At 40.1% G+C, this 26,471-nt stretch overlaps 1 protein-coding gene across 1 annotated transcript in view; it reads left to right on the top strand.

Moving 5' to 3' along the window:
* Positions 1–516: 516 nt before the first annotated feature.
* Positions 517–26,471, top strand: part of FAM155A (family with sequence similarity 155 member A) — a 772,046-nt gene continuing 746,091 nt past the window's right edge. Inside the window, exon 1 of the mRNA XM_039518247.1 lies at positions 517–1,344. Within this exon, the coding sequence (XP_039374181.1) occupies positions 517–1,344 (828 nt within the window). The remainder of the gene's footprint in view (positions 1,345–26,471) is intronic.

The following is a 26,471-nucleotide window of genomic DNA, read 5'->3' as shown; positions in this document are numbered from 1 at the left end:
TCAAGCCGTCCGTCGCCAGCGGGGGAAGCGGCATGCAGCTGGCAGGGGGCAGCCGGCTTTTCTCAGGAGAGCGATGGAGATCTGCTATCTGACAATGCCTGGGTGAGAGGAGGGGAAGAAAAGAAGCAGCCAGCCAACCCCACCACCAGCCGCCACTACCACTGTCACCACCAGCACCAGCACCACCACCACCTCCTCCTCCTCCTCTCTCTGCATTGTTGCTCTCATCTGCTCCACCGTACTCTGTATTGGATGGATCTGTGGTGAGACCCAGCCGGATCCACCTGCAAAACCCAACAACATTTCAATAGGGAGAGGACGAAGAAGAAAAAGAAGAAGAAGAAAGAAGAGGAAGAAGAGAGAGAGGGAGGGAGAGTGGACGAACGAAAGCGGGAGAGAGAGAGAGAAAGGAAGGCAAGAAAATCCCCCCCAATCTTTTAAGTCAATGCATATTGTGGTGACACTGGCAACGGAGCCCTCACGGTGGAGTCGGCCAGGGCTGTGCGTTCCCAAAATATGACCAGGGGTGCTTGGATGTGCAGTCGGCAGTACGATGACGGCCTAAAAATCTGCTTTGCACCCCGGGAGAACGAGAAACCCTTCACTGATTCAGAGAGGGCTCAGAAATGGCGACTGTCCCTGGCATCGCTCTTGTTTTTCACAGTCCTGCTCTCTGATCATTTGTGGTTCTGTGCCGAAGCCAAACTCACCAGGACCAGAGACAAGGAGCAGCAGCAGCAGCAGCCCGAGCATCCGGAGCGGGAGCTACTCTCTAGCATGGGGGAGCCCTCGCCTGCAGCACAGGCGGCCCATAGACTCCTCTCCTCCTCATTACCCACCCTGCCTCCCTCCCCCAGCAGCAGCAGCAGCAGCGGTGGCAGCAGCAACAATAATAACAATAACAACAACAACAACAAGGCTATTTTTCTAGGGAACTCTACCAAACCTTTTTGGCGCCTGGAGACGTGTTACCCGCAGAGCTCCGCATCTGGCCAGTGTTTCAGCGTGGAGGATGCGGACTCTGTGTGCCGGAGGAGATGGAGCCGGGAGCAGCAGGTGACGGGGAATCATCCGCCTCCGAGCTGGAACTTGACGGATTTTTACCTTTCCTTTTGTAATTCCTACACCCTTTGGGAGTTGTTCACCGGGTTGTCCAATCCGGACACTTTGAACTGCAGTCTGGATGTGGTGCTGGAGGGGGAAGGCTCCTGCAGCCAGTGCGTCCAGGCTTACCAGCGCTACGACCAGCACGCTCAGGAGAAATACGAAGAGTTTGAGGTTATGCTCCAGAAATATTTACAATCGGATGAATACTCGGTGAAATCGTGTCCTGAGGATTGTAAGGTAGGAGCCCTGCTGTGTTTTATGCTCTCTTTCATTGATGGGCCGGCTGGTTGCTTTCCTTTTTTTTTTCTTTTTTTTTTTGGTGGTGGTGTTTTTAATTCGGGTGCTGATGGCTTTAATTATTCGGGAGGAATTGTCTCTTCGAGTGGAAACTGACAAGGGGCCCTTATTTACGCATTGCTTGCAAGGAAAAGAAGAGTGATCCTTGGTCCGCCGGGAGTGCAGAGCTGGATTTCCCCTACTCATGAATATGCGATTGGCTCAAACTCGGCTGCCTGCTTCCACAGGGCTTGGATGCGGCTTGGCAGAGAGGCAGGGGTAGGGGCTGCATGCCAATTAGCAGGACCTAGTACGGCAGTGGGGTGTGAATGGGCTGCCCCTGGTTGTTGACGATCTGGAGCGGACGTGGGAAGTTGGTTGTTCCGCAGGATCAGCTGCGTGGTTGCTTGGCGTTTGTGTAGGCACTGGGTGGCAAAAAAAAGTGTCTGTTTCGGTGCGCTCCGGGGGAACTTTCTGATTGCTGTGTAAGCGACGTGACTCTGTCTTAACTTTCAACAAGTTACTGGTTGTCCTGGGCTTTTGTGTTGAATCTCAGTGTAGTCAATTGATGACTTATGTCCAGTCTTAGCTGACTTGCAAGTCGTCTTGTCTTAGAGCTTCCTTCCAGAAGCAAGATGCTCTCCAGAATCTCTGAAGGACAAATGTTTCGGTGACTTGGCGTAGCATTATGAATACTGATGTGTTGTTCTCTTTAACATGTGCAATTGTGATGGGATTCCGGAGGAATCAAGAATGAGCATTTCCTAATGTACGAACAGAGATTGTGGCAATACAGGCATGTGTAAAAAGGAAGACGTTCCAGGTGACCATCTATGTGTGCGTATATGTCTGTGTCTGAAGTCTGCTCTACACAATCTGTGGAGTGGGGAAGAGCTCAAGGACTAGAGTAGCTGTAAACAGATACTGCAGTGACCTTTACTAGGGAAGTAATGATGACAGAATTTCAATAAACCTCATCGTTATTCTTTATGTATCCCCCATGCTTATTCAGAGCGATCCAAAGAGATTATTTTTCTTCATAAGCAAACAGTGTCCCACCTTGGCTCTTAGGTAACTGTCTCTCCACTTTGCACAAGACTAGTTGGCCCAGCTCTCAAGGCGGGAAAGCTCAGTGAAAGGGGCCGTGTTTGGTGCTTAAAATACAAAGTCTGTGGTTTTTTAAATATTTTTTTGAACAACCAAACAATCTACATGGCTTCTGCTCTGAACTGGCTTGCCTGAATTTTCTTGATTATCTACTGCATTGGTACCTTAACAAATCCAAACCAAATCCTGCTTTAGAAATCTGAACCAACTGAGCACAGCAGCACAAATTACCTATCTGAACAGAAGGCTTTTCTGGTGATCATATTTAACAAGAGAACCTGATCCCACACCCCTTAGTGCCTTTTAACTTTAACAGGGCCTTCTGGTATCGTTTGATGATTACAATATATGCCTTACAGAATCCCATCATGTTGAATATGGGCAGTACTAATAAATGTAGCTTATGTATACTGCTCAGAGGACAAATATATGCATGTCCAACAGCCCAATAATGTTATCTCATTATGTGAATAAAACCCGATGTTATCAGCAAGAAAAATATGTCAATAGAGTTTTTATCATTAAGTTCAATAGGAATGAAAGCAACTCACAAAGCAATTTTGAACCTGCATTTCCTGGATCATTTAACCGTATGTGTATATGTAAACACACACCACATGCATTTTATACTTAGACTACAGTGTAAATATCTTTTATCTCGATATTGGCTGATTTGGAGGCAATAGAAAATTTTGTTCAAAAGTTATCCTGCTAAGGGCTAAAAGTGTGAGGGCATCATTACCATTTCGGTAACTCCTTCACCTGGAAATTGATCTCCTGCCTTGTCCTGCCAAATGATCAATATTTACATTCTTAACATGATGTTTTAAATCATAGGCTGGTTTGACTGGACTTTTTCACCATCCCATTAACAGTTACTTTACCAGATATCATATCATGTGAGAAAGGAGAAATTGCACAGAATACTAATTATACAATACTGTATATTATTTCTTTTTTTTTCCCAGTGGGGCTTGATGTGAATAAATGTTCTAAATAAGTCTTCGGAAGAGAAAAAAATTAAACCAATCACATTTTTTAAAAAATATATAGAAAATATTCCTACTTGTACCTTTCAGCAAGAAAAGGGGAACAGGGGCAAAATGAAATACAGAGCAAATTACTAATTTGGGTTGGGGTTGCATGAATCTGCCAGTGCTGTTCTACTGTGTATTGAGAATTTGTCCAGCCAATCTATGTGACAAAGTGAAGGCGAAACAAGAACAAAAATGCTAGTAGTGTTATTCCTTTTGGAAGATATGACAAAGAAGTGGTTTTTATGTGTGATAATTAATGATCAGAATCAAAGCCCTACTCCTGTTACACTGGCTCTTTTCTAAAAGAGTTGCTGTCCGAGGTGCTGAAAGACAGAGCACAATGCTTACTGCTCACATAGTATGAAAACACTGGAGATATATAACTATGTTACATGTTCTCTCCCTGAATTTATGTGCCCACATCTTTTAGGGCATTTTCAAATCTTATATATCACTGTGTGAAATCCAATCATTTGGCAGTCTTAAGCAGTCTAGCACTGCATATGATGTATAGTAAGTGATTTTGTGTACTGTATACTCAATTGTATGCACATGCAACTATAAAGTCCTATGCTTTGTTTTTATTTTAAGAAAAATGCTCTATCTGGGGGAAATGACCCATTTAAAAACAAAATAAATTGAAAATTCCACTTTACTATCTTGTTTTATTCTTTATAAATACTTGATTTATTAAACTAAAATAGGAAACAGCTTTGCTAATGTACTCAAATCTGTGATAATGTCTAGATGATATTTAAGAATTATGTTAAAGGATCAACATCTAACATCTGATGGCCAAACAGAAATTTGACATCTAATCATATATATTTGTTCTACCCCATTTGACTGATTAATGTGGTGTACTGCTTTTTACTGTGTATTAAAAGATAATATGAAAAATAATGAATTTACTCAATAGTCATGTATATAAAGACAGGTCAGAAGTGAAATAAGAAAACCTATTAAAGAAATCTGTTTGCATTTAAGAACGTTTTAGTATTCTGGGAGAGTAGCTACATTCTGGAGGAGAAGAGAGTATTTCATCCAGTTAACAATGTTTAGTTGATTACAAAATCAGGAAAAGTTACTATGACTACCACTCACTGTAACATTTATATTCTGCTGGACCCTCTACTCTTCCTTACCCCAGCAACCTCAAGAAACAATTGATTCGGAGATTAATAAGTGCAATTATGACATTACTTGTTCTCTCATGCAAATTATTTTACCTTTCAGTAATTATAATGTAAATCACAATTAGCAATTATTGCATAGTTTTTTACTGTATCATTCTGAAATAGTGACTTTATATTTTCATCTTTTTCCCTAAAAGTGAGATTTTTATGAGTTATTGGACTTTCTTCTCTAAATGATCTAAGGTTCATTGAATGTCTAGTAGTTTCTGGGGTTTGTTTTAGTCATGTTTTATATTATGGCAATATGTTTGTAGTCAGAAATTGTTTGGGTTAGTATAAATTCACTTTTAGATAGTATGTGATGCTGAATTTCATATTTAGGCTCCTAGATCATCAAAATAAAAGCATATTAATTAAGTAAAAAGAAATTGCTTCCTGTAACATCAGTAGATCTTGCTTTTAAATGTTACACATATCTGTGTATTTAAATTTGATGCAGATTAGAGTAGTTACTTTAAATTCTCAAGGTTCAGATACTTATGTTTGACAATGCCACATAAACGACATACACAATGTATACTGGTTGAGGTTTAGGTTGAGCTTTTCTGTGGATTTGTTCCTGTTTTACAGACACTAGTTATTATTGTTGTCTCACTGTAATTTTATTTTGGTTTCAAAAATTATTGATCAACTTGCATAAATCTGGTGTCTCCAAACATTTTTTTATTTGCTTTGATAATCACACATACTAGGAATGTACAAAACAAGAAGTACAACAAAGAAAAAAACATTTATTTTAATGCATTTAAATATTGGGGCAGATTCTTAGTTGATGCAAATTAGTGTAGCTCCACTGACTTTAATAGTTATTCTGAGTTACAACGGGTGAGAATCTGAACCATTATCTATTTTAAACTTTGATTTTTTACAACAGAAATTGCTTTTGTTCTGTAAAAATTAAGAAACATTTTGAACTAATGTTTACATCTGGTGAAATTATGGTAATTGTGATTGATAATATCCATATATTCTTGCTAACCAGGAATAACTGATACTGTATATAAATGGTATTGGGTTGATGTTAGAAGACGCAGTTCCTAATAATGAGTTGTCAGCTTTCCGTCAGGGGAAATACTCAAGTTCTTATTCTTAAGTCAGAAGTCTATTGCTTTTCTGGAATAGAGGAAGATTCTGGCTGCTTCTGAGTCTTAACTGGGTCAAAGCACTAAGTAGGCCATACAAATGTAAAGGTTTTTTAAATGCTGGTTTTGGAGACAGAGAATATTTTCTGTATGGAAAGCATTTAAGCTGGAGAACATTCTTTGCAGACGCATTTATTAATGCTTGTAGTTACTGAACAAAACAGCTAGCATCTCAGAGACAATTATTTTACTGTAAGAAACTAAAGTGTTTGAAATAAGAACTTGCTGCCCTTTGTCAATACTAGTTTAAATACTGCAGTGTGTAATTAATGTATTTTCATGGATTATCATTATTCTCTTTTAATGCTAGGATACCAGAGTAGAAAAATTAGAAGATATGCCAATATTTTTACTCTTTTTGTTAAAGAAAATGGGTCAATTCCTGCTGGAAAATCTGTCACCTAACATCAATGAGATGACTGAGCAAGGGCATCAGGCTTGGGCCCACAACTCTAAAACTATTTTGTGCATTACAGTCCTTCATTGCTAAGCTCCCCATTGAAATTGGTTTAAGGAAATTGGCATGGCAGCTTCAATATATTTCGTCAGTCTGAGCCTTATCCAAAGTCCAAATCAGTGGGAGTACTTCCATTACTATAATGGGCTTTGGATCAGGCCCTAGATATCCTATAGGATGATACATAAAACAAATACATGATAAATATTAAATAATATTTAATCAGTTCAGATTTGCAATTTTAAGTCCACACTGCTAGCAAATTTGTAAAAATAGTTGAATTCTAATGCTACTTAGTTAAAAAATATGGGTTCCTGAGTATTATTATTATCGTAAGTATTCAGTTGATCAGTGAATATAGCTGGTATGCTTCTACACCTGGTTTTCATTTGATCACTGTGTTCAACTCTTATTAAGGAAGAGGTTACTCTAGAGCATTTTAAAATAATTAAAATTACATTATTTCTCATTTCATTGGAAATATCATGGTTTGTATGAACCATGAGTTTACTGTTGTACTTTTTTTTTTTCTAAATAGAAGATGCACTGTAATTGGATTTTGGTTTAAGCTCTTAGTTAAGTAGGCAGAGAAGAACAGATGAGAAATTTGAAACCAAATTTCAGGTGATGAGAACCTTTCTATTACAAAGGTCGAATAGCCCAGTATTTGACATAAAGTTACTTAGGAGTTTCGGTCACACAGCAATATTTATAATTTAATACATTGGGGAGTGATTCTTAAAATTAATCACTAAGAGTGAAGTCTTATGATTTGGCACTGGTGGACAGTGTCTAGTATAAAAGGCAATGGTAAAAATTGAATTACAAAGTTGATATTTAAAAAAACCTCTGGAAATGTAGTGTTTATTTTTAAAACTTCTTTAAATATGAATAACATATATTATATTGTAGGAAATTATGATCAGTTTGTTCTGAAGTAAAATTATTTTCATGTGTACAGTTCAAAATACATCATGTAATTTGGATAACTGCACAAACTGATGTTTGTGCATTTTTCTTTGCTGAACTGAATGTAAAAAGTTAAACCAAAAGTGTAATTTCCCCCCCTGGAAATTAGTTTGTGGATTTGACATGTGGCAGAACTCAATACCTCTATTATAGTGCATTACGGCTTTATTGTAATTAAGGGCCTGATCCTGACTCAATTTAAGTCAATGGCAACACTCCCATTTGCATCAATGAGTTTTGGACTGATCCCTAATCTCTCAATTCAACAAACTACTTAAATACATGCCCAATCTTAAGTACGTAACTAGTGCCAATCAAATCAATAAGATTATTCACATGCTTAAACTTAAGTATTTACTCAAGTGCTTTGCTGTTCCAGGGCCAGAGTGCTCAGTAGCTTGTCAGATCAACCCCTTAAAGATCAAATTTCTCATGACCTTAAATCTATCCTAAAGACTGGATTAGTATCAGCTGCCATTGCACATGTGGGGATGTTAGAGCCATATAGGATATGTTCATGCTGTGTTTGAAAACCTGTGGTAATAAGTCTCAGAGCCTGGGCCTAAAGACTTAGGCTCACAGGAGCTTGTGTCAGTGATGAGCTGCCAAAATCTTAACAACCGGTTCCCCAGCGGGTCCGGTTCCCCATCCGACCCCCGCCCACGTCTTGCCCCTGACTGCCCCCCTCAGAACCTGCAACCCATCAACCTCCCCTGCTTCTTGTCCCCTGACCACCACCCCCCGAGACCCCCGCACCCTAACTGCCCCCCACGACCCCACCCCCTACCCAACTCGCCCCACTCCCTGTTCCCTGACTGCCCGACCCCTTCCACCACCACCCCAACAGACCCCCAGAACTCATGCCTACCCAACCCCCCCCCCCCGTTCCCCAGCCCCTGACTGCCCCCCCAGAACCTCTGTCCCCTCCAACCCCTCCTCCCAGCCCCGGCCTGGCCCCCTTACCATGCTGCTCAGGGCAGCTTGCATGGACGCCGCGTGGCCGCTGGAGCTCGCCCCCCCCCATGCCGCTCAAAGCGGCAGGAGCTGCCGAGCTGCCCAGAGCGCTGACTCTGGTGGCCCGGCGTGCTGTGGCTCTGCGAGGGGGGGGGAAGCAGAAGAGGGGCTGGGGGAGCCTCCTCAGCTGGGAGCTCAGGCGGGCCGGACAGGATGTCCTGCGGGCCGGATGTGTCCTGCGGACCGGAGTTTGCCCACCCTCCCGCCCCTTTAACAGCCAGTTCTATGCCGGCTTCTAAATTTAACAACTGGTTCTTGTGAACCGGTGGGAACCGGCTCCAGTTCACCACTGGCTTGTGTTATGGTACTAAAAACCAACAGTTTAACTGTTTGTGCCCAGACTGGAGCTTGGAACCTGAAACCCTCACTCCTCCCTGGGCTTCAGAGCCTGGACTCCAGCCTGAGCCCAAATGTCTACAGAGCTGTTTTTAGCACCGTAGCATGAGGCCAAGTCTGTAGGCCCAGGTTCTGAGACTAGGTTTTAAAACACAGCATAGACATACACATAGTGGTAGGTTTCATTGCTCTGCCTTCAAGCCTCCATTACACACTGGTTCATTTGGATATACCTTGTACAGTTTGCAGATGATGCAGAAGACTCTTTTCTTCATCCCCCTTTCCTATTAGGGAAAATCATCAGAAAGTTGAATACAGTTTGTCATTTATAATGCCTGAAGATCACTTGGTCTTTACTCGATCCTTTGTCACAAGAAACTCACACTGAGATTGGTGCATGTTTTGCTTCATGCTCGCCTGAGTAAGGATTGCCTAAAAGGGTAAAGACAACACACAAATTGTATTCTTTAGTATCACTAAGACACCTCAGAAAACAAAAAGTGACAGCAGTATTAAAATTAGGCTTGTGGAATGTTGTGTTGAAATGCTAATTCCAATGCAGATTGAGTGGGTTTGGTTATGCATGCTGGTATTTGGTGCTGTCTTGCACCAGCATGGACATATCACCAGGTTCATGGGACCTGCACACAGTCTCATGGGAAAATGTGCGAGGAGAGCAATCTGTGTTTTAGAGATGTGAATGGGAGTAAATGTATTAGATTATGTGATTATATCAGTGTTAAATAGGATGAGAGTGGTCTAGCTTTTTGAGGGGGCAGGGGGGCAGACTCTGCAATAGTATTTGTGTCTGACTCTCACAAAAGCAAATCTTGTGAGAACAGGGTGTAAAAGAATGGTGGTCTGGTTGTTTCCCTCCTTATAAGATATTCTGAGGGGTGTGTGTGTGTGTCTGAGAGAGAGAGAGGGAGGTGGATGGATTCCAACAGCTTTAATCATCTTCTTCTCTCAGACCATGCAAGAGGGGAATTCCAAGCCCAGCTATAATCCCCTACAACCCTCTTCACTCAGTATACACAGCTCTGCTCCCTGGGTATACTCAGAAACACAACTGCTTGTTTTAGTGAATAACATGGTTTCACTACATTTTAGTCTTGTAAACACTGTAGAGCCATCATAGCCAAGAAAGCAAGTGAGCTTTAGCCTGTTAAATTCCAGTTATAGGGTCAGGTTGACTGCTTGAAAGCAAGTAAAGGCAATGGAGTTGCACTGCTGTCACTGAGGGCATGTTTTAGCCTTCAAAAACTCTATTTTTTCATGATGAAGATGATGAAGATGTGTGAGATGGAAGGAATGCAGCTTGACTTTTGGAATTCTGGTTGAGTTACTTGTAAGCGCAGCATGTGATATGTGGAAGTCCTGGATCATTCCTGTGAGATCTGCACTTGGAAAGGTCTCCCCAAGTATGTTCCCCAGCTCATGCCCAAATTTGGATTCAGCTCTCTGTGGGTGTCTGGACTGTGGGAAGGGTGAAGATTGGGTGAGCAAGAGAAGATGTGGGCAGGCCAGGAGTGAAGCTGTAGGTTGGGGGGGGGGGAGGGGAAGAAGGGGGTGAATGCACATTATCTGCCCTTACAGTCTCACAGAGATGTTTTGGAAAAGAAAATATATTATTAGTATTATCATTTGTGCTAAGCTCCATCTTCAGAAGTTTCAGGGACAACTGCAGCTGGAAGGAACCTTGGTAGCCTGGGTCCAAAGAACTACACTGCCAAGGAGCCAGAAATGGGGGCAGGCAGGTGCCAATGACACAGTTCAAGAACTTCACATGAATGTCATGGCCTCCTGAACATCCTTGAGGATCTGTCTTTTTTCAGGATGCTGCAGGATGGGGGCAAATCTCCCCCCATCCCTGATAGGATGATGCAGAAAGAGATTCTTATGGGGATTTCTTCCCTGTGATGGTAAAACCTAGGAGATGGGATGATCTGAACTGAACTTATTAACAGGAAATATACATGGGATGAGATTTCCAAAAGTGCTGTGCTCTTTTTGAAGTCAACGAGAGGTTTTCCATTGTCATTAATGGGATCATAGCTAGGGCAAAGGGGCACTTTTGAATGAAGTAATTAATTTTTCAGATGTATCTAGTGCAACATTTAAAGAAGCAGCAATTTTAAAATGGGTTATTTTAGTATTGCTTGAATACAAGATGTTCTATGGTCTTCAGGCAAATCAGAAGCATTTTCTCAGGGAATGTGTGTAATTCCAGTAGTTATAAAAATATCTTGAATGAGTCCTGAATGTGTGTTTAATTCTGGGTGGTCCTTACTTCTGCACAGTTGATCATTAGTTGATTTTATTTGCCTGAGTACAACATGCAGATGTCACTGACAGCCTGGCCAGTGGGTGGCTGAAGGAAATAAAGAAAGAACTGGATGGGTACCTTGAAAGGTCACTGAGTCTAGCCCTGTGCCTTCACTAGCAAGACTAAGTACCGCTTTTGCCTCAGATACCTAAGTGGCCTCCCTCAAGGATTGAGCTCACAATGGCTGGGTTTGGCAAACCACTGAGCTATCCCTCCCCCTGCCTAAAGCAGCACAAGCAACATGTTGTGATTGGTGTTCTCTCTGTCAGGGCTGATGGAGCTATTGATCAAGGTGACAAGGTAACAACATGCAGATGGAATCTAGAGCATGTCAAGCTACTTCATCTTTGTGGAGTATTGTCATTGCAGTGAGTCCTTTCATTACATGTTCAACATATTAGCAATCAAAACCGTAAGGAAATTTCTCATGAAAGTAAAGAAAAAAATAGATAGTCTGTGATAAGTAGCTGATAATGTTTCTCACTTTGTCAGTCATTCTTTTAGGAAACAAACAGACCTGTTTTAGAATTTATTGTGCATTTCTGATCATTTTTCTACTTTGGTTAACATGCTTTTTATTTGTCAAGAGTTACACTTATGGGAGATACTGCCCTTTTCATCACATTTAAATTTGTATCATTATGCATCCACTTAGGAATATAGTTTTGATATAAGGTTTTATTATATAAGGATTATTTTGAAGAACTCTAATATGTATTAAAGCAAATTAGAAAAGTTAATTATATTATCTCTCAGATTAACATGCTACAGTAATTGAGTTCTAAATACTAAATTATAAACAACCAACATTTCTAAATGTGTTATTACAAATTATCTTCATTAGGTGAGAATCCTTCCGGGGTATATCAATATATTTATACAAGTGACAGCTTAGAAATTAGCAAGATTTTACTGGGTTTTGCTTTAAAGTAAAGTTTAGTTTGTAACAACAACAAAAAAAGAAAAAAACAAAGTAAATGGAGGATTATTTTCAAATGTCACATTCTGGCTTTTATTGACACTATATTATTGTAGAATAGATACCACACGTAAATGAATCCTGAAAATTTACTCAACAAAAAGTGAATGGAAATCACACTTGAGTACCCTTAACATTTTTATCATATATGATGTTTGTTCAGAATAGGCTTTTATACAGAAATGTGTTGTGAATAATAGGAACACCTTATTTAGTAACAGCTGCAATAAAAGTGCTTCTATACTGAGAGACTTATAACTGAGCTGTAAAAGGAAATCACTCCAGTCTGAAACTTGGTGTAGAAGCACTCAGTCTAGGAGTAAGAATTCTTTACAATATATAAATTAAAATAGCTCTTTCATGTTCAAGATATCAGAGCAGAAAAAGAAACAAACAGAATTAGGCCCATGTGAATTAAAACTCCAAAATATGAAATGCAGAAGATAAATTTGATTCAGATTACTGAATTTGCTCTATGAACCTTGCTAGAAAAGGGGAAACACAAAATGATTTTTAAAACGCCCAGTTTCCTGTACTAGACTGATTATATTAATTTGCTGTTGATGTCAGACTAATGCTGTTTCTATTCTTTGTTGCTGTGTTTGGTCTTGATCCCATTCTCCTATTCTATTGATTTTTCAGACATACCATGGCAAAATACGATGCACCTAATTTGTTAAAGCTATGAAGGGAAAAATTACTGAGAGACAGCTCAGCAGAATTAATTTGCTTCTTCTAAACAACAGTATAGGTCATTCACCAGTGTTGTTAGGGATGATACTAGTTAATACAGAGCAACTCCATCAACTTCTAGATTTACACTGGTGCATCTGAGTTCAGAATCTAATAGAGCTGGTTGGAAAACAGAATTTCTGTTCCTTGGGAAATTGCAACATTTCAAAATTTGTTTTCATTCTGAATGGGAATGAAAAGGAAAAGTTTGAAATTACACACAGAAGGGAAATTCTGAAATTTTTTGATTCAGAAACATTGAAATATGTAAAGTCAAAACATTTTGTTTCAATATCATCAAAAAGTTTTATTCTGATAATGGTAAAACATTATAATGTAATATAAATTAAACAAACTATATTATTTTAAATTTAATATGCACTATTACAATTGATATAATATAAAAACAAAAATAATCACAATTATAGCAAAAACAAAACATTTTTACCTTATTGAAATGAAATGTTTCAGCATCATTAGAATAATAAATGATTCATTTAAACTTTTTCTCATAAAAAAATTCATAATGTTGCTGTAAACTGCATTTTCAGATGGAAAATGGTTCAAAATGTCACCAGCTCTAATAAATAGTATTGGAATATGATTGGCAGATCAGACTCACAGGGTTGTCAATATTTCAGATAATGAATGATCGGGGAAGTGTTTTCTTATGCAGGCAAAGCAAAATAAAGTCATTATATGTTAACTGATCCAATTGCAATAGATGATGTATCTTAAAGAATTACTTTAATGGATTAACTTATGAACACTTTTTCCTAATAAAACATCAGAGAAGACATTTTTCTGGTACATTTTAATCTGTTTTTTAGGTAGATGGCTCAAGTTATGACAAAAAATATTTAAGACTGTCTGTCATTGAGGGCTGATTCTGTCTTACTGGCTCGTTTAAGCAGAGCTTGTATACACAATAGAAAGGCAACATTTTAAACATTAATTCCCTTATAAATAAATGAGTTGTGGTGGAGTTAAAATGGAGGATATGTCAGTAACCTAAAGGTAAAATCCTTACAAGAAAGTTTCAGTTAGCAATATCTTTATGAGGAGAGGAGCCAGGAAAAGTCAAAGTTCAGAGGATTCTTACATGAAACACAAACTTTGCAAGTATTAAAATTGCAGATAATGAATCAAAACAACCTTATCTCTGCCCCCTTGACTATTTCAATTCTCTTCTTTATTCCTTTATAGATACTTTGTATTGAGCAATTTTATTTGGACCAATGACTTTTTCTAAAGACTTTAAGAAGTCCCCAGCTATTTTACTTATACAGCTTGCAGGTGGAGTAGTAAAGATATGCATACAGATCACTGGTTTATAAATGAGGCTTGGATCATTGGTTGGCATATGAAATTATAAGGCCAGATCATATAAAGTGCTGTATACCTTTTGTACTTAACAAGATAGGGCCCATTAATGGGGACTCAGGAACAATTACTCTCAATATGCTATTTACCTAACCAGGAATTTGTAAATAAGATTTTTCTTTTCCATATAGAGTGTGTAGGATGTAAAGAAGCCTGGAATTGGGACAAGTGTGATTAAGAACAAGGCCTTCTAGTTGTTGTGGTACCCAAGGAAAGTGAAGTTCTTTATTAGGGATGGATAGGCTGAGTTTTTTGGGGGCAGCTTTAAATGCGAGGAGTTAAGTTACTTTGGATACCTTAAGTGTGAATTTTAATACTTTCAGATGTTTGGGCTTAAACTGAATTTGGAATTTTCCTGCTTCCTCAGAATTTTTTTTTAATCATTAAAAATTTCTTCTAAGAATTTTCAGCCTTAAATTGCTGAATGTATCCTGTGACTCTTAATCTCACATTAATGAACTTTTGGTCTAAAATTTCTTAGTTTTCCATAGAGGCCTAACATGATACTGAGCAAAGAATGGAGCTTTGGGCTGGAGAAGGGTGGAGAGTGGGAAAGGAAAGATGTGGCATTCTCTCTTTCTTTTAGAATTCTTGAAGTCTGTAGAGGATATTCATGCCTCTTGAAGTTCCTAGGAGACATCTAGAACTCCCTGTGAACCTTATTAGCTCACCACGAGGGGGCCCAGTTCTCTTCACCTCACAAACTCAAGAGCCTTTCAGACCCCACCACTCTACATTGCTTGCAAGTGTCAGGAGGCTTGTTGGGACCCCCAATCTCCTCCCCACACAAGCCTTAATGTAAGCTGTACAGTTAAAATATCACAATTTCACGCCACACAGAGTGTAATCTATACACAGAGGTACACATGCCACACAAAACCTGAGCGCATGGGCTTTATGTGGGGAATTACTCAGGTATTGAAGAGAATGAAATCTACTCCCAACCTTCACGCAATATCCAAATCAGCTCAGCAGCTTCTTTAGGGCTTCTACAACCCCTGGGCTGGAGAAGGGGTTGTAAACTGCAGGGTATGGATTTGTGATGCCTGGATCCATGCAGTCATGGTCCCAGTGCCTATGCTGCAGTTCTTTCAGTCTGTTCCAAGTCTCCTTCTGCTGGGCCTATATGGGGGTAGAACACAGCGGAGGTGTGGAGTCCTTCTACATATCTTCTTGGCAGCTCCCAATCCTCCATGCAGCAGAACCACAGCAGTTATGCTGCACTGAGGGCCTTCTGTGGTGCCTGTACTGTCGTGTGAATTTCACCTGCAGAGAGCACAACATAGAGTCACACTTTCCCTGTATTTGAACGTCACCAAATAGAGTTTTCAATCTATAGATAAATTAAGTTTAGGAAGCCGCTGCTCTGAACTTTAGGACTACAGAAAATATCAAAGCAACAGTGGAAACAGAGCTTATATTGAGAAAAATAAGTGAGCAAGAATAAGATGTCTGATCTTCTTCCATAACACACTCCCATACCTTCCTACTTATTTTCTTGTCTTCCTACTAAGAGAGGATTATAGGGCACTGCTCAATCTGGATTCTAGATGGCCAGGGAGCTGATAACCAGATACTAAGGAAAACCGAAGTGATTTATTTTCTTTTTAAAATGATACCATTTCAATTTATCTGTAAAGATTTCAGTTTACTTAGATTTTCAGCAGACAGGACAACACTGTAGCTATGGCTATAGATTAAGTCCTGTTTCTTCACATATTAAAGCTGCTTTCTCAGAGGACTTCAGGGATTAAAGAAATACTTCTTTATAACTTGGGAAGGGTCTAAAACACTGAAACGTTGTTATTGCAAGCTGCAGTATTTTGAATAATTCTTGTAGACTATTGCATATTGAATTTTTTAATAACGGAAACTTAAAATGCTGCTTCATTTGAACATTAAGAACTTATATAAATTCTCTTTGGCAGTTGCAGGGTTAAAAAAAATAAACATCAGTGAAATATACCATGTCTAGAGATAGTCTTAAATAAGCTTGTGATGTTACACTCCATAATGTTTTATGGAAATATGCTTATGAGTGTATCATAGAAGATTAGGGTTGGAAGGGGCTTCAGAAGGTTATCTAGTCCAACCCCCTGCTTAAAGCAGGACCAATCCCCAGACAGATATCTACCCCAGCTCCCTAAATGGCCCTCTCAAGGATTGAATTTACAACTGTGGGTTTAGCAGGCCAATGCTCAAACCACCAAGCTATCCCTCCCCTCAATGTGATGTAAATATGATGTAACTGAAATATGCTTTATACAAAAGGTCTCTTGTAAGGTATCATTACAAAGCTTATAATCTACTGAGTGTGTTCATCCTATCTGTATGTATGTATCATTCTTGTATCTGAAGCTAGAAATATAAAGTATAACTCTGAGGTCCTATTGTAATTCTGCAAACTGTAGGCCATTGATGATGGTTTAGAATCTTGATGGCTCCCATTGACTAGGACAATTGGTTGTAAATGGCTCTGTTTACTTGCAAGCCTTCCTGTGTTTGTGTACAAGAATGGTGGAATCCATCTTAAACCTGGTGCTTTTCCATTTAGAAGGAGGGGTGGGGATCTAGAGAGACAAAAGATTCCCACCTTGTGCCAAAACTATGAAAGGGGGTGGAAGAGAGCAAAGGAGGTCCCAATCATGAGAAAGCCCCAGCTTTTCACCTACTAAGTGTAGTCAAGCCCCAGCGCTGGAAAAACCTCCCCAGCTGTCTCCCCCACCAGCCCCCCCCTGGGAATAATACAGCGCTGCAGAGGGTGTGTTTCACACCCTGCAGATGCCTGCTGGAACTAACAAGGACTGTACCAGGGAAAGGATTGGGCCCAGACTCGGAAGGCATCTAGTCTGTGAAAGAAGCTTATTGGAACATCTCTGAGGGTGAGATTTACCTGTAAAATGTTTCTTAATGTATTAGGCTAAGACCTGCGGGTTTTGTTTCATTTTGCTTGGTAACTTACTTTGTTCTGTCTGTTATTACTTGAAACCACTTAAACCCTACTTTTTATACTAAATAAAATTACTTTTGTTTATTGGTTAACCCAGAGTAAGCGATTAATAGCTGGGGGAGCAAACAGCTGTGCATATCTCTCTATCAGTGTTATAGAGGATGGACAATTTATGAGTTTACCCTGTATAAGCTTTATAGAGTAAAATGGATTTATTTGGGGTTTGGATCCTATTGGAAACTGGGTGTCTGGGTGCTGGAGAAAGGTGACCTGCTGAGCAGTTTTTGGTTAAAGTCTGCAACTTTGGGGGCATGGACCAGACTAGGGTCTGTTGCAGCAGGTTAGCATGTTTGGCTCAACAAGGCAGGGTTCTGGAGTCCCAAGCTGGCAGGGAAAATGGGCTCAGAGGTAACGTCAGCACATCAGGTGACAGTCCAAAGAGGGTCTCTGTGACTGAACCCATCACAAAGCTTACCACACTTTTTGGAAGAATACTGGGTTATTTGTACTCCTCTTCCTAGAAATTAAGACAACAAAGAGTGCACCACTGACCGCTCTGGACAGCATTCTCAACTCGGATGCACTGGCCAGGTAGACATCATCACAGGTGACCACGCACAGCTCATCAGCACAGGTGACCATGCACAGCTCATCAGCACAGCTGCTCCCAGCCCTCACAAGCAACTATTGCAGAGAATGACGCCCTGTTTAATGATTGATTTGCCCTGAGGACTTGGGATGTTAACATGTCCGGGGATTGAGAGAAATCCTCCAGGACATCTCGATGAAAGCGCTTGCAGAAGGTTTCTGGGCAAGGCATCCTTGTTCTGCCCACCGTGGTAGGACACTTTACCATGCCATGCATGTGTAAGTAATCAGGTATCATTGACTGCTGGCATTCAAGAAGCATCCGCTCTTTATCTTGTTCTGTTATCCTCAGCAAAGTGATATCGTTCAGGATAACCTGGTTAAAAATCAGGAATTTAAGTATTTTCTACTGGGTTCGTGGAATGCAGCAGCTTAAAAACACTTTCCTGATGATCTTTTCTGTTTGGTCATAGCCATGCGTTGGGGGGTAAATCACTGACACAGTGGGGCTTACATGCATGGCATGCAAGCTGATGAATCCTGCCCCTGGACTGTGTGTGAGAGATCTGTAACCCAGAGATGCAAGCAGTCACTATTAAGATGAAAAGAAATCACATGTGCTATGTAAGGTGAATAGTGCTTTTCACTGTGAAAGAGTATAACCATTGTTCTGTAAAATGTATCTTTCTAAATATTTATCTCCTCCATCCCAAAGGCTAGCACAGATAAGGCGGAGGAAAAAAAGACGCGAGATGAGATGTGTTCAGATATTATGGAAGTTTTATGAATGAAAGAGCTCATCTGAAGAAGTGGAAGGAGTGGTCAAATTCAAAGAGGAGGAAAGAGGTGAGTGAGGAGAGGAGGAGGAGGACAAGATGAGAGAGGTGGCGGCAGCAGGAAGGGAAAGCGAAAATCAGCGGCGGAGGAAGATCAGCGGTGGCGGGATGCAACTCTGGGGCTGCGCAGGATCACAGAGTGCCGCTGCAGCCCTGTATAAACCCCCCCCCTCACCATGTTCCAAAATAAAGAATTAATGCTTTTAAATGTGTTCATCAACAAACACAGCAGTCACACTGTACCTGGCCATTGATGCAGGTGATTTGCCTCAGCCTCCCACCCCGCCATAAAGGTCTCCCCTTACTCTCACAGAGATTGTGGAGAATACAGCGCAGCAGCAATAACATGGACATTGGTTTGGCTGAGGTCCACCATTCTGCACTTGCTCAGCCTGTAATTGAACAGATCCTGACCACTGTCAGGCATTTCAACATCCCCAACTGTTATTTTCTGGTCTGGGAAGTAAGTCCCTTGCTGCAGCCGTTTAAAAGAGTGTAGTCTTCTGGCCATCCCACGTGGATGTTTGTGAAACGTCCTTTGTGATCCCAGTGCTTGCAGCACCATTGCAGTTAGGGAATCCCATTGCAGCAAAGCCATCCACTATGGCCTGCACGTTTCCCAGCAGTCACAACCGCAGCTTAGTGATTGCTTTGGCTACTTGCATCACAGCAGGATTTTCCAACTCCAAATTGATTCCCGACTGACCGGTAGCTGTCTGGTGTTGCAGCTTCCACAGGGCTATCGCCACGCGCTCTCTACTGTGAGGGCTGCTCTCATCTTGGTATTATGGCGTTTCAGGGCACCACACCTGCAACACAATGCGGTCCCACCAGTCAGTGCTTGTTTCCCGGGCCAAAAATCGGTTCAATGGATAGAATCTGCCCCATTACCATCAGGATATAATTCTGTGTCCACGTCCTCATCACTGTCATCGGGTCCTGGTTCAGCATATACTGCACGAGTGCGCGAGGTGTGTAAAAATCCACGATTTGCGGTATGGAGCTGAGCAGGGTCCATGCTTGTTTTGCCCCATCAGGCACTGGGATCTCAAGACCATGGACGCACACCACCGATTTAATGTGTTTAGTGTGGTTTTATAAAATCTGTTTTACAAAACCGGTTTATGCAAATTCGGAATAGTCCCGTAGTGTAGACGTACCCAAACTCTCAACTGTATAGACATTCCATAGTATCTAGTGGGTTAAACTTTTTAATGCTTAGTAGTGGCTGAAAAGTTTTCTTACCTTGGCCACACTGGTGACTTGAATTAGGGACAAAATAAGACAGGAAAAGTGATCCATTGGCTTAGTAAAAAGAGAGAAACAAATCATTTGTTGAAGTGATATCAGCATGTTTGATTGATTGAAACATCAAGGGAAGACCTGCAGGTGATCAGCATTTACTTCACTAACAGATGCTAGTAAGCTAACAGGAATTGCTGGTGAGGATGTCACAGGCCCAAGATCATTTTGCCAGTTGGAAAAAGCAATTGGAGCAGCATATAAACAAAAATGCAGATATATAATTTTCATAAATACAATTATAGATCGAATACCTGTGCCTTATTAAGAGTATATAGGAAAATGACTAATGCATGTATTTGATCTCTCTCAGGTAATCATTGAAATGGTATATGCTGAGATCCCACTCCTCTAATTAGCAAGCTGAACAGTAGAGACCTCTGATGTATTAACTTATGTATTTTCCATCTGCAGAAATATAGGAATTGACATACTGGACCAGCCCAGTGAGCCATCCAGTTCAGTATCCTGTCTCTGGCAGTGAATGGAGGGAGGTGAAATAAACTGTGTACCAGACAGTTGTGAAACACTTTGCTGATGGAGAATGTTTCTTCCTAACTCACACTAGGCAGTGGTTGGCATATAAACATTCATGCTCGGGGACATATCTTTTCTCTATATATTATTTTATAACTGTGAGTGCTCATTATGGAGGAGCTGTGGTAGGGACTCTATTGTTAGGGTAACATTTGAAAATGAGCTTAAAATGGAATATAAATCTTTTTTTTTCTCTAAAAGCCCGTTGTCTTTCAGTGAGAAAATTCACACAGAGCTGGTTTGTAGGCCCTTTGAAGTTTTGGTTTTGTTTCTCTTTGTAATTCTTAATGTGGCTCTGGCTGGAATTGTTCTTTGGTAGCTTTATAATCTATTGTTGATGGGTATCTGAAAAAAACCTATTGTAACCTACACAAAATTTGGTAGAGAGGTGTAACTTTTATGGTAATTTTAAAAACGTTGGATTTCAGGTTATTTTTGTCCATTATACACCATAAGCAAAAATTTATGCACCAACTGTTAGAGAAAGTTTATGTGCAGCTGTGCATAAACCTTCTTTGCTGTTTGTGTCACTGCACATACACTTGGTGCCACTCATGGACAGCTGTTGACGCAAACGGATATTTGTGTGCAGCTTCTATGCATAATGGAGAAGAATTTATTTGTGGCTTCTGTGCATATCTGAAAAGGGTCTTATAGGCAGCTGCTGCCACAAGAGTTTATGGGCAGCTTCAGCTCCTGTCACATAGGGTTCATGTGCAGCAGCTGCTGGTGCATAAAGCCTTCTCTATTAACAGTTACACTAACCTTATGTTTGCAATGCAGTTGAAGGTGTGTTTTGCAGCTTGGGTGGGCTTACCTGTGCTAGATTTAATTTAGCTAGCACGCTAAAAATAGAAGGGAAGATGTGACATCATGGGCTTCAGCGTTGGCTAGCAATGTATGTACCATGGGTCCCTGGTGTGCTTGTACAGCCCACTCTGAATAGCTGTATCTTCATTGCTATTTTAAGCGTGCTAACTAGATTTAAGCTAGCACATGTATGTCTACCCAAGCTGCAAATCACACCTTTTATTGCAGTGTTGACATACACTTAGCAGTTGCACGACACCAGCCCCTAGCTTAGGAACTCTAAACCACTAGGAAATTAATGTACAAAAATCTTTGTTGTGAAGCTATTATTGTTGCTCCTCATATGACGTACTTGACACAAACCAGCAAAAGCAAGGAAATGGCCAGTTAAATGACTTCACAGTACACACCCTCTTCTCCTTCACCCATATGCAAAACTACTTCCCATTATTAAAACTACCATTCACCTTGTTGGATGAAAAAAGAGATCCACTTCAATTTAAGCTTAAACAGTTTCTTTTAGCCTTTATCGTGCACATTTTAAGACAATGCTGTTATTTATGAATTGCATATACATGCAAAAACAAAGGTGAGAAAAGTAAATGATCAAGTTGCTTTCCTAGGGGACAAGGTAATTCTTTTCAAATCTCTGGTCTCTGTTAGGTTTGCCCCTGTGTCTTCTCCACTCTCTCTTAGTGTCAATCACCTATCTTTTATCCCCTGTTCCATAACTTTGCACTGTCTCATCTTACAGGTTACCTCAAATGTGTACCTATCTATTCTAAACCCCTAATTAAAATAATCACATGATTAAATCACAACAACTAACCTGTACAAATATATTTTTGCTTATACTGCTAAAACATATTTTTATCTGTCTACTTTCGTTATGCCCCCTGACTCCACCCAGTTGTTATCTTACAATAATTGGTATTCTTCTTGCTGGTCTGTTGTTTTGTCCTTGAGTTTTTGCTTGTTAGCTTGTCTTGTTGGGGGCTGCACCTGGAGCTAACAGGTCCCTCTTGACACTCTGCTTCACCATGCTATTTGCACAGACCAAAAGTATTACATATAAGATGCACAAACCAGTTTCATGGTTTACACAATTCTGAAGCTGTTTCATCTAAATTCTGAAATGCTGCATCTGCAAGGACCTACAAGAAGCAAAATTATTTTATATTTTCATATAATACCATACATAATATTCACTTCTCTAACATTTAGTATATATATTTGACTAACACTGTTCATTACAGAGTTCTCTAACAACCTCAACCTTCCATTCTCCCCACAGCCCTTTAACCCTCTCCTATCACTATTAGTTATGGATGTCAGGGCAGTAGTGTGTTGTGCTAGGTGAGGATAGATTGATATAAGGGTTGATTGAAAATAATCATCCCTGGGGGGCAGAGATAAGGTTGTGGCATGTGGACTGTCACTGATCTCTGAACCTCCTCTGTTTCTTAAGATAGTTTGCCTACAGCTAAATACTGTATTACAGGTGAGGACATATTATTGATTTATATAATGAGACTGTAATATCATCAGTATTCTTTTCCATCCCATTTCCACTGCTGCAAAAAAAGCAAAAACATCATTCTTGGATGTATTAGCAGGAGTGTTGTAAGCAAGAAGCAGAAAGTAATTCTTCCATTCTACTCCGTGTTAATTAGGCCTCAGCTCCAGGCACCACATTTCAGGGTAGATGTAGACAAATTGGAGAAAGTCCAGAGAAGAGAAACAAAAATGATTAAAGGTCTAGAAAACATGACCTATGAGAAAAATTGGGTTTTGTTTAGTCTGCAGAAGAGAAGACTGAGAGGGAAAATGATAACAGTTTCCAAAGACATTAAAAGGAGGGAGAAAAAATGTTCCCCTTAACCTCTGAGAATAGGGCAAGAAGCAATGGGCTTAAATTGCAACAAGGGTGATTTAGGTTGGAGATTAGGAAAAAATTCCTAACTGTCAGGGTAGTTTCTCACTGGAATACATTGCCTAGGGATGTTGTGGAATCTCCATCATTGGAGACTTTTAAGAGCAGGTTAGACAAACACGTGTCAGGGATGGTCTAGATAAAACTTAGTCCTGCCATGAGTGCACGGGACTAGACTAGATTACCTTTCTATGTCCCTTCCAGTCCTATGATTCTATGATATGTTCAAAGAATTCAAATATGTTAGTGAGGCACATAAGCCATAGTGCTTTGTTTCTGTCTTATCATGTTCATCTAGGTGTTTCAGAATTCTATTTTTAATTATTGCTTCAACCAGTTTATCTGGTACTGATATACAGCTTACTGGTTTGCAAGTCAGGATTCCACCTTCCCGAACGCACCACTTGTTTAAAAGATAAATACAACAGTTGTTCTCTTTCAGGCCTTAGGATGGTAACGGATTTTAATGAGAAATTAAATGGTTTTGTTTTATTATTGTTCTTAAATTGCTTTAGAATTCTTGGATAAATGGCATCCTGTCTTAGGGATGTGTTGATCTTTAATTTATCAATACGTTCCTCTTCTGACACTTGAATCTTTGAATGTACCTTAAATTTATTACTTGAAAAGAATAGGTATCTCTCCAGCATTCTCTGTGGTGAAGAGCAATGTAAATAAATCATTCTGATTCTGCGCAATATCCTTATGTTCCTTTTACTCCCTGGCAGACTAAGGGAGCCACCAATTCTCTTGCAGGTTCATATTTCTGATATATTTAAAAAGTTTTTTATAGCTTAGGCTATTCACTCATCATATTCCTCTTAGCCCTCTTACTCCCCTTTTTATATGTTACCCACCATAGTTTATCCTTGAGGATGGCCTTAAGTTACCAGTGCCAAGTGCATATATTAACCACTTGATAATTAGGGAAATAAACTGGGCAGCCTTCCACTCAGATGAAACTGCTTTTGGTATTCTACCTCCATACTTAAATAGGACTTTTTACTCTGTGACTGGTGGCTAGGCTGTACTAGGCTTTAAGTTAGAGGCTAAGGGCTGGTTTTCACTATGGGGGTAAGTTGACCTAAATTATGCTACTCTAGCTATGTGAATACATAGCTGGAGTAGACATAACTTAGGTCGACTAACCCCAGTGTCTTCACTGCGCTGTATAGATGAGAGACACTCTCCAGTCGACTTCCCTTGCTCTTCTCGGAGAGCTGGAGTATGGGGGTCAACCAAAGAACCCTCTACCATTGATTTAGTGGGTCTTCACTAGATCTGCTAAATCGATCCCTGCTGCATCGATTGCAGCAGCGTCAATCTGCCCGTAGTGAAGACCAGCCCTAAGATATTTGTAGTTTATTTAATGGGTTTTTCTTTACTTTAAGCTGATAAGAAATCAAGCAGCCTACTCATCATCAGTGCTGAATACCCACTCAGGCCAAACTCCTTTGTGTTCACTCTATCAGTGTTTTACTCTGTCTGGGTTTTCTCTCTGCTTGAGATTTTGTGATGTAAAATTACTGTAGCACAAAAATTCTGTCGGGGGGGAGGGTATTCCAGTATTTCAAAAATATTTTTCATCCCAAATTGGGACAAAATGTTAAAATACTGACATTTTTCACAGAACAGAAAGACCAAAACATTTCCATTGGGAAATGCTAAAACATTTTGTTTTGAATTTTTTATTGGAATGGGACATTTCAACATTCCTGAAACAAAATATTATATGAACTGAAATAATCTGTGTCTCCCTGAGCTACCAGGTTGTGTCTGTAATCTGTGATGCTTCATGAGAGTTGTATTTTATGTGCCTCGTGCCATAGTCTCCTTTATGAGCCATGAGTACATTTCCCATGAAGCTTCATGGCTCTCATGTTGCATTGCATCAGTTCATCTAGAGGGGATACTATAATGCATCATAAGAGATGCAGTACAGCCAGGTAGTCTAGACCATAAAGGATAATAGGGAAGGAGGCACATAAAATACAGCTTCCATGAAGCACCACAGCAGCACAGATTAGTTTGTCTTTAGTTAATTCTCATTTCAGTGCCTGATCTCAGTGTGTGCACTGTGCAGAATGCTTTAAACCACTAAAGATTAAAAAGTTTGAAACTTATAAAATGTATGTATGTACACTGAAGCAAGAGATCTATGGAAAATTTTATTTCACTCTGTAATACCGTCTCCTGGGGCTTTCAGTAACTAACGTGTCTGTTGCAGCTATGACACATGTTAGAGGGATACAATGTACACTCCACTCACTAATAGTGGTGTTGCAGAGGGAGTGGGATTATTGTCTCCTTTCTCTTCCATTCTCAGCTCCCATCCAAGTCATGTGCACCTGCAGGGTTACTGTCATGGAGCAATGTCTGTGCTCCTCAAATTGATTTAACAGAGGTAAGTGGGGAGGAGAATATAAGACAGTAAAGTGGAAGAGGGGTTTCTAGCATACAATCTCCCCCTGTGTGGCCTCAAAGGGCACAATCAAGCTCTTTCTCTGGAGATCTACCCTCCAGTAATAGCCTTAATAATAAAACTGTCCCCTCCTCTTAAAATATACTGTCCATATCCGGAAGGAAACAGAATGAAACAAACCACTTTAAATCCAGGTGTTCCCATTCCAACAACATTTCTAGACATGTAAAAGAATAGAGTATGATGGTAATAAAACTGCCCTTTTCAGTCTAAAAAGTTCTCAGATTCCATAGCAGATGAATCAATAGTTTTCTAGCTAAGTCATTGTCCTCAAGTTGACAAATGTTCTAAAGATAATTTTATACAAATAGGGGCAGCTCTTGCCCTGGTGTAAGCAAGTGCAGCTCCATGGATTGCAGAGTAGCTGCTCCTGCTTCATTCCGAGCTAGATTTGGCCCATGCTACTTCCTAAAAGCACATTTCAGCAAAAATACTGAGAGGCAGATCCTCAGTTTGATTTTAAACCAGTGTATCTCTGTGGAAGTCAGAGGTGGTGAGCACCTGCAGTCACCATTGACATCAATGGATTTATGTCAGTTTATACCAAGCTGAGGATCTGGCCCTAGGGTATAATGTTGCTTAAAGGCCAAATTCTGCTCTTGGGCACATATGAATGCCTCATGTTGACTTGTATGAAGCCTCATGTGTCTATCTGAGGGCAGAGTTCTTATGCTAAGGAAAAAAATAACTTTTTAAATGTATTCAAACCCACGTAGTTAATGGGAACTGAATGTGATCACTTCTGAAAATCAGGCCACATTTATTGAGAAACCTAAATATGGATTAGGTGGCTAATATTAGGGGCAGAAATTTGAAAGTTTTGAATGATGTCTCTAAAAGTCTCAAATAATAATTGTAGATATTTTTACAACAGCTACTGACCACCATGCTGAACAGTCCAGAAATCCATACTAACCTCCATATATTTTCAAATACAACATTTTAAATGATGAAGATAGCCTGAGGTCATGT

This window comes from Mauremys reevesii, linkage group 1 (genome assembly GCF_016161935.1).
Source record: "Mauremys reevesii isolate NIE-2019 linkage group 1, ASM1616193v1, whole genome shotgun sequence".
Lineage (NCBI taxonomy): Eukaryota > Metazoa > Chordata > Testudines > Geoemydidae > Mauremys > Mauremys reevesii.
Note: the sequence above shows the minus strand (reverse complement) of the source record. Positions and strands in the feature narration are given on the sequence as shown.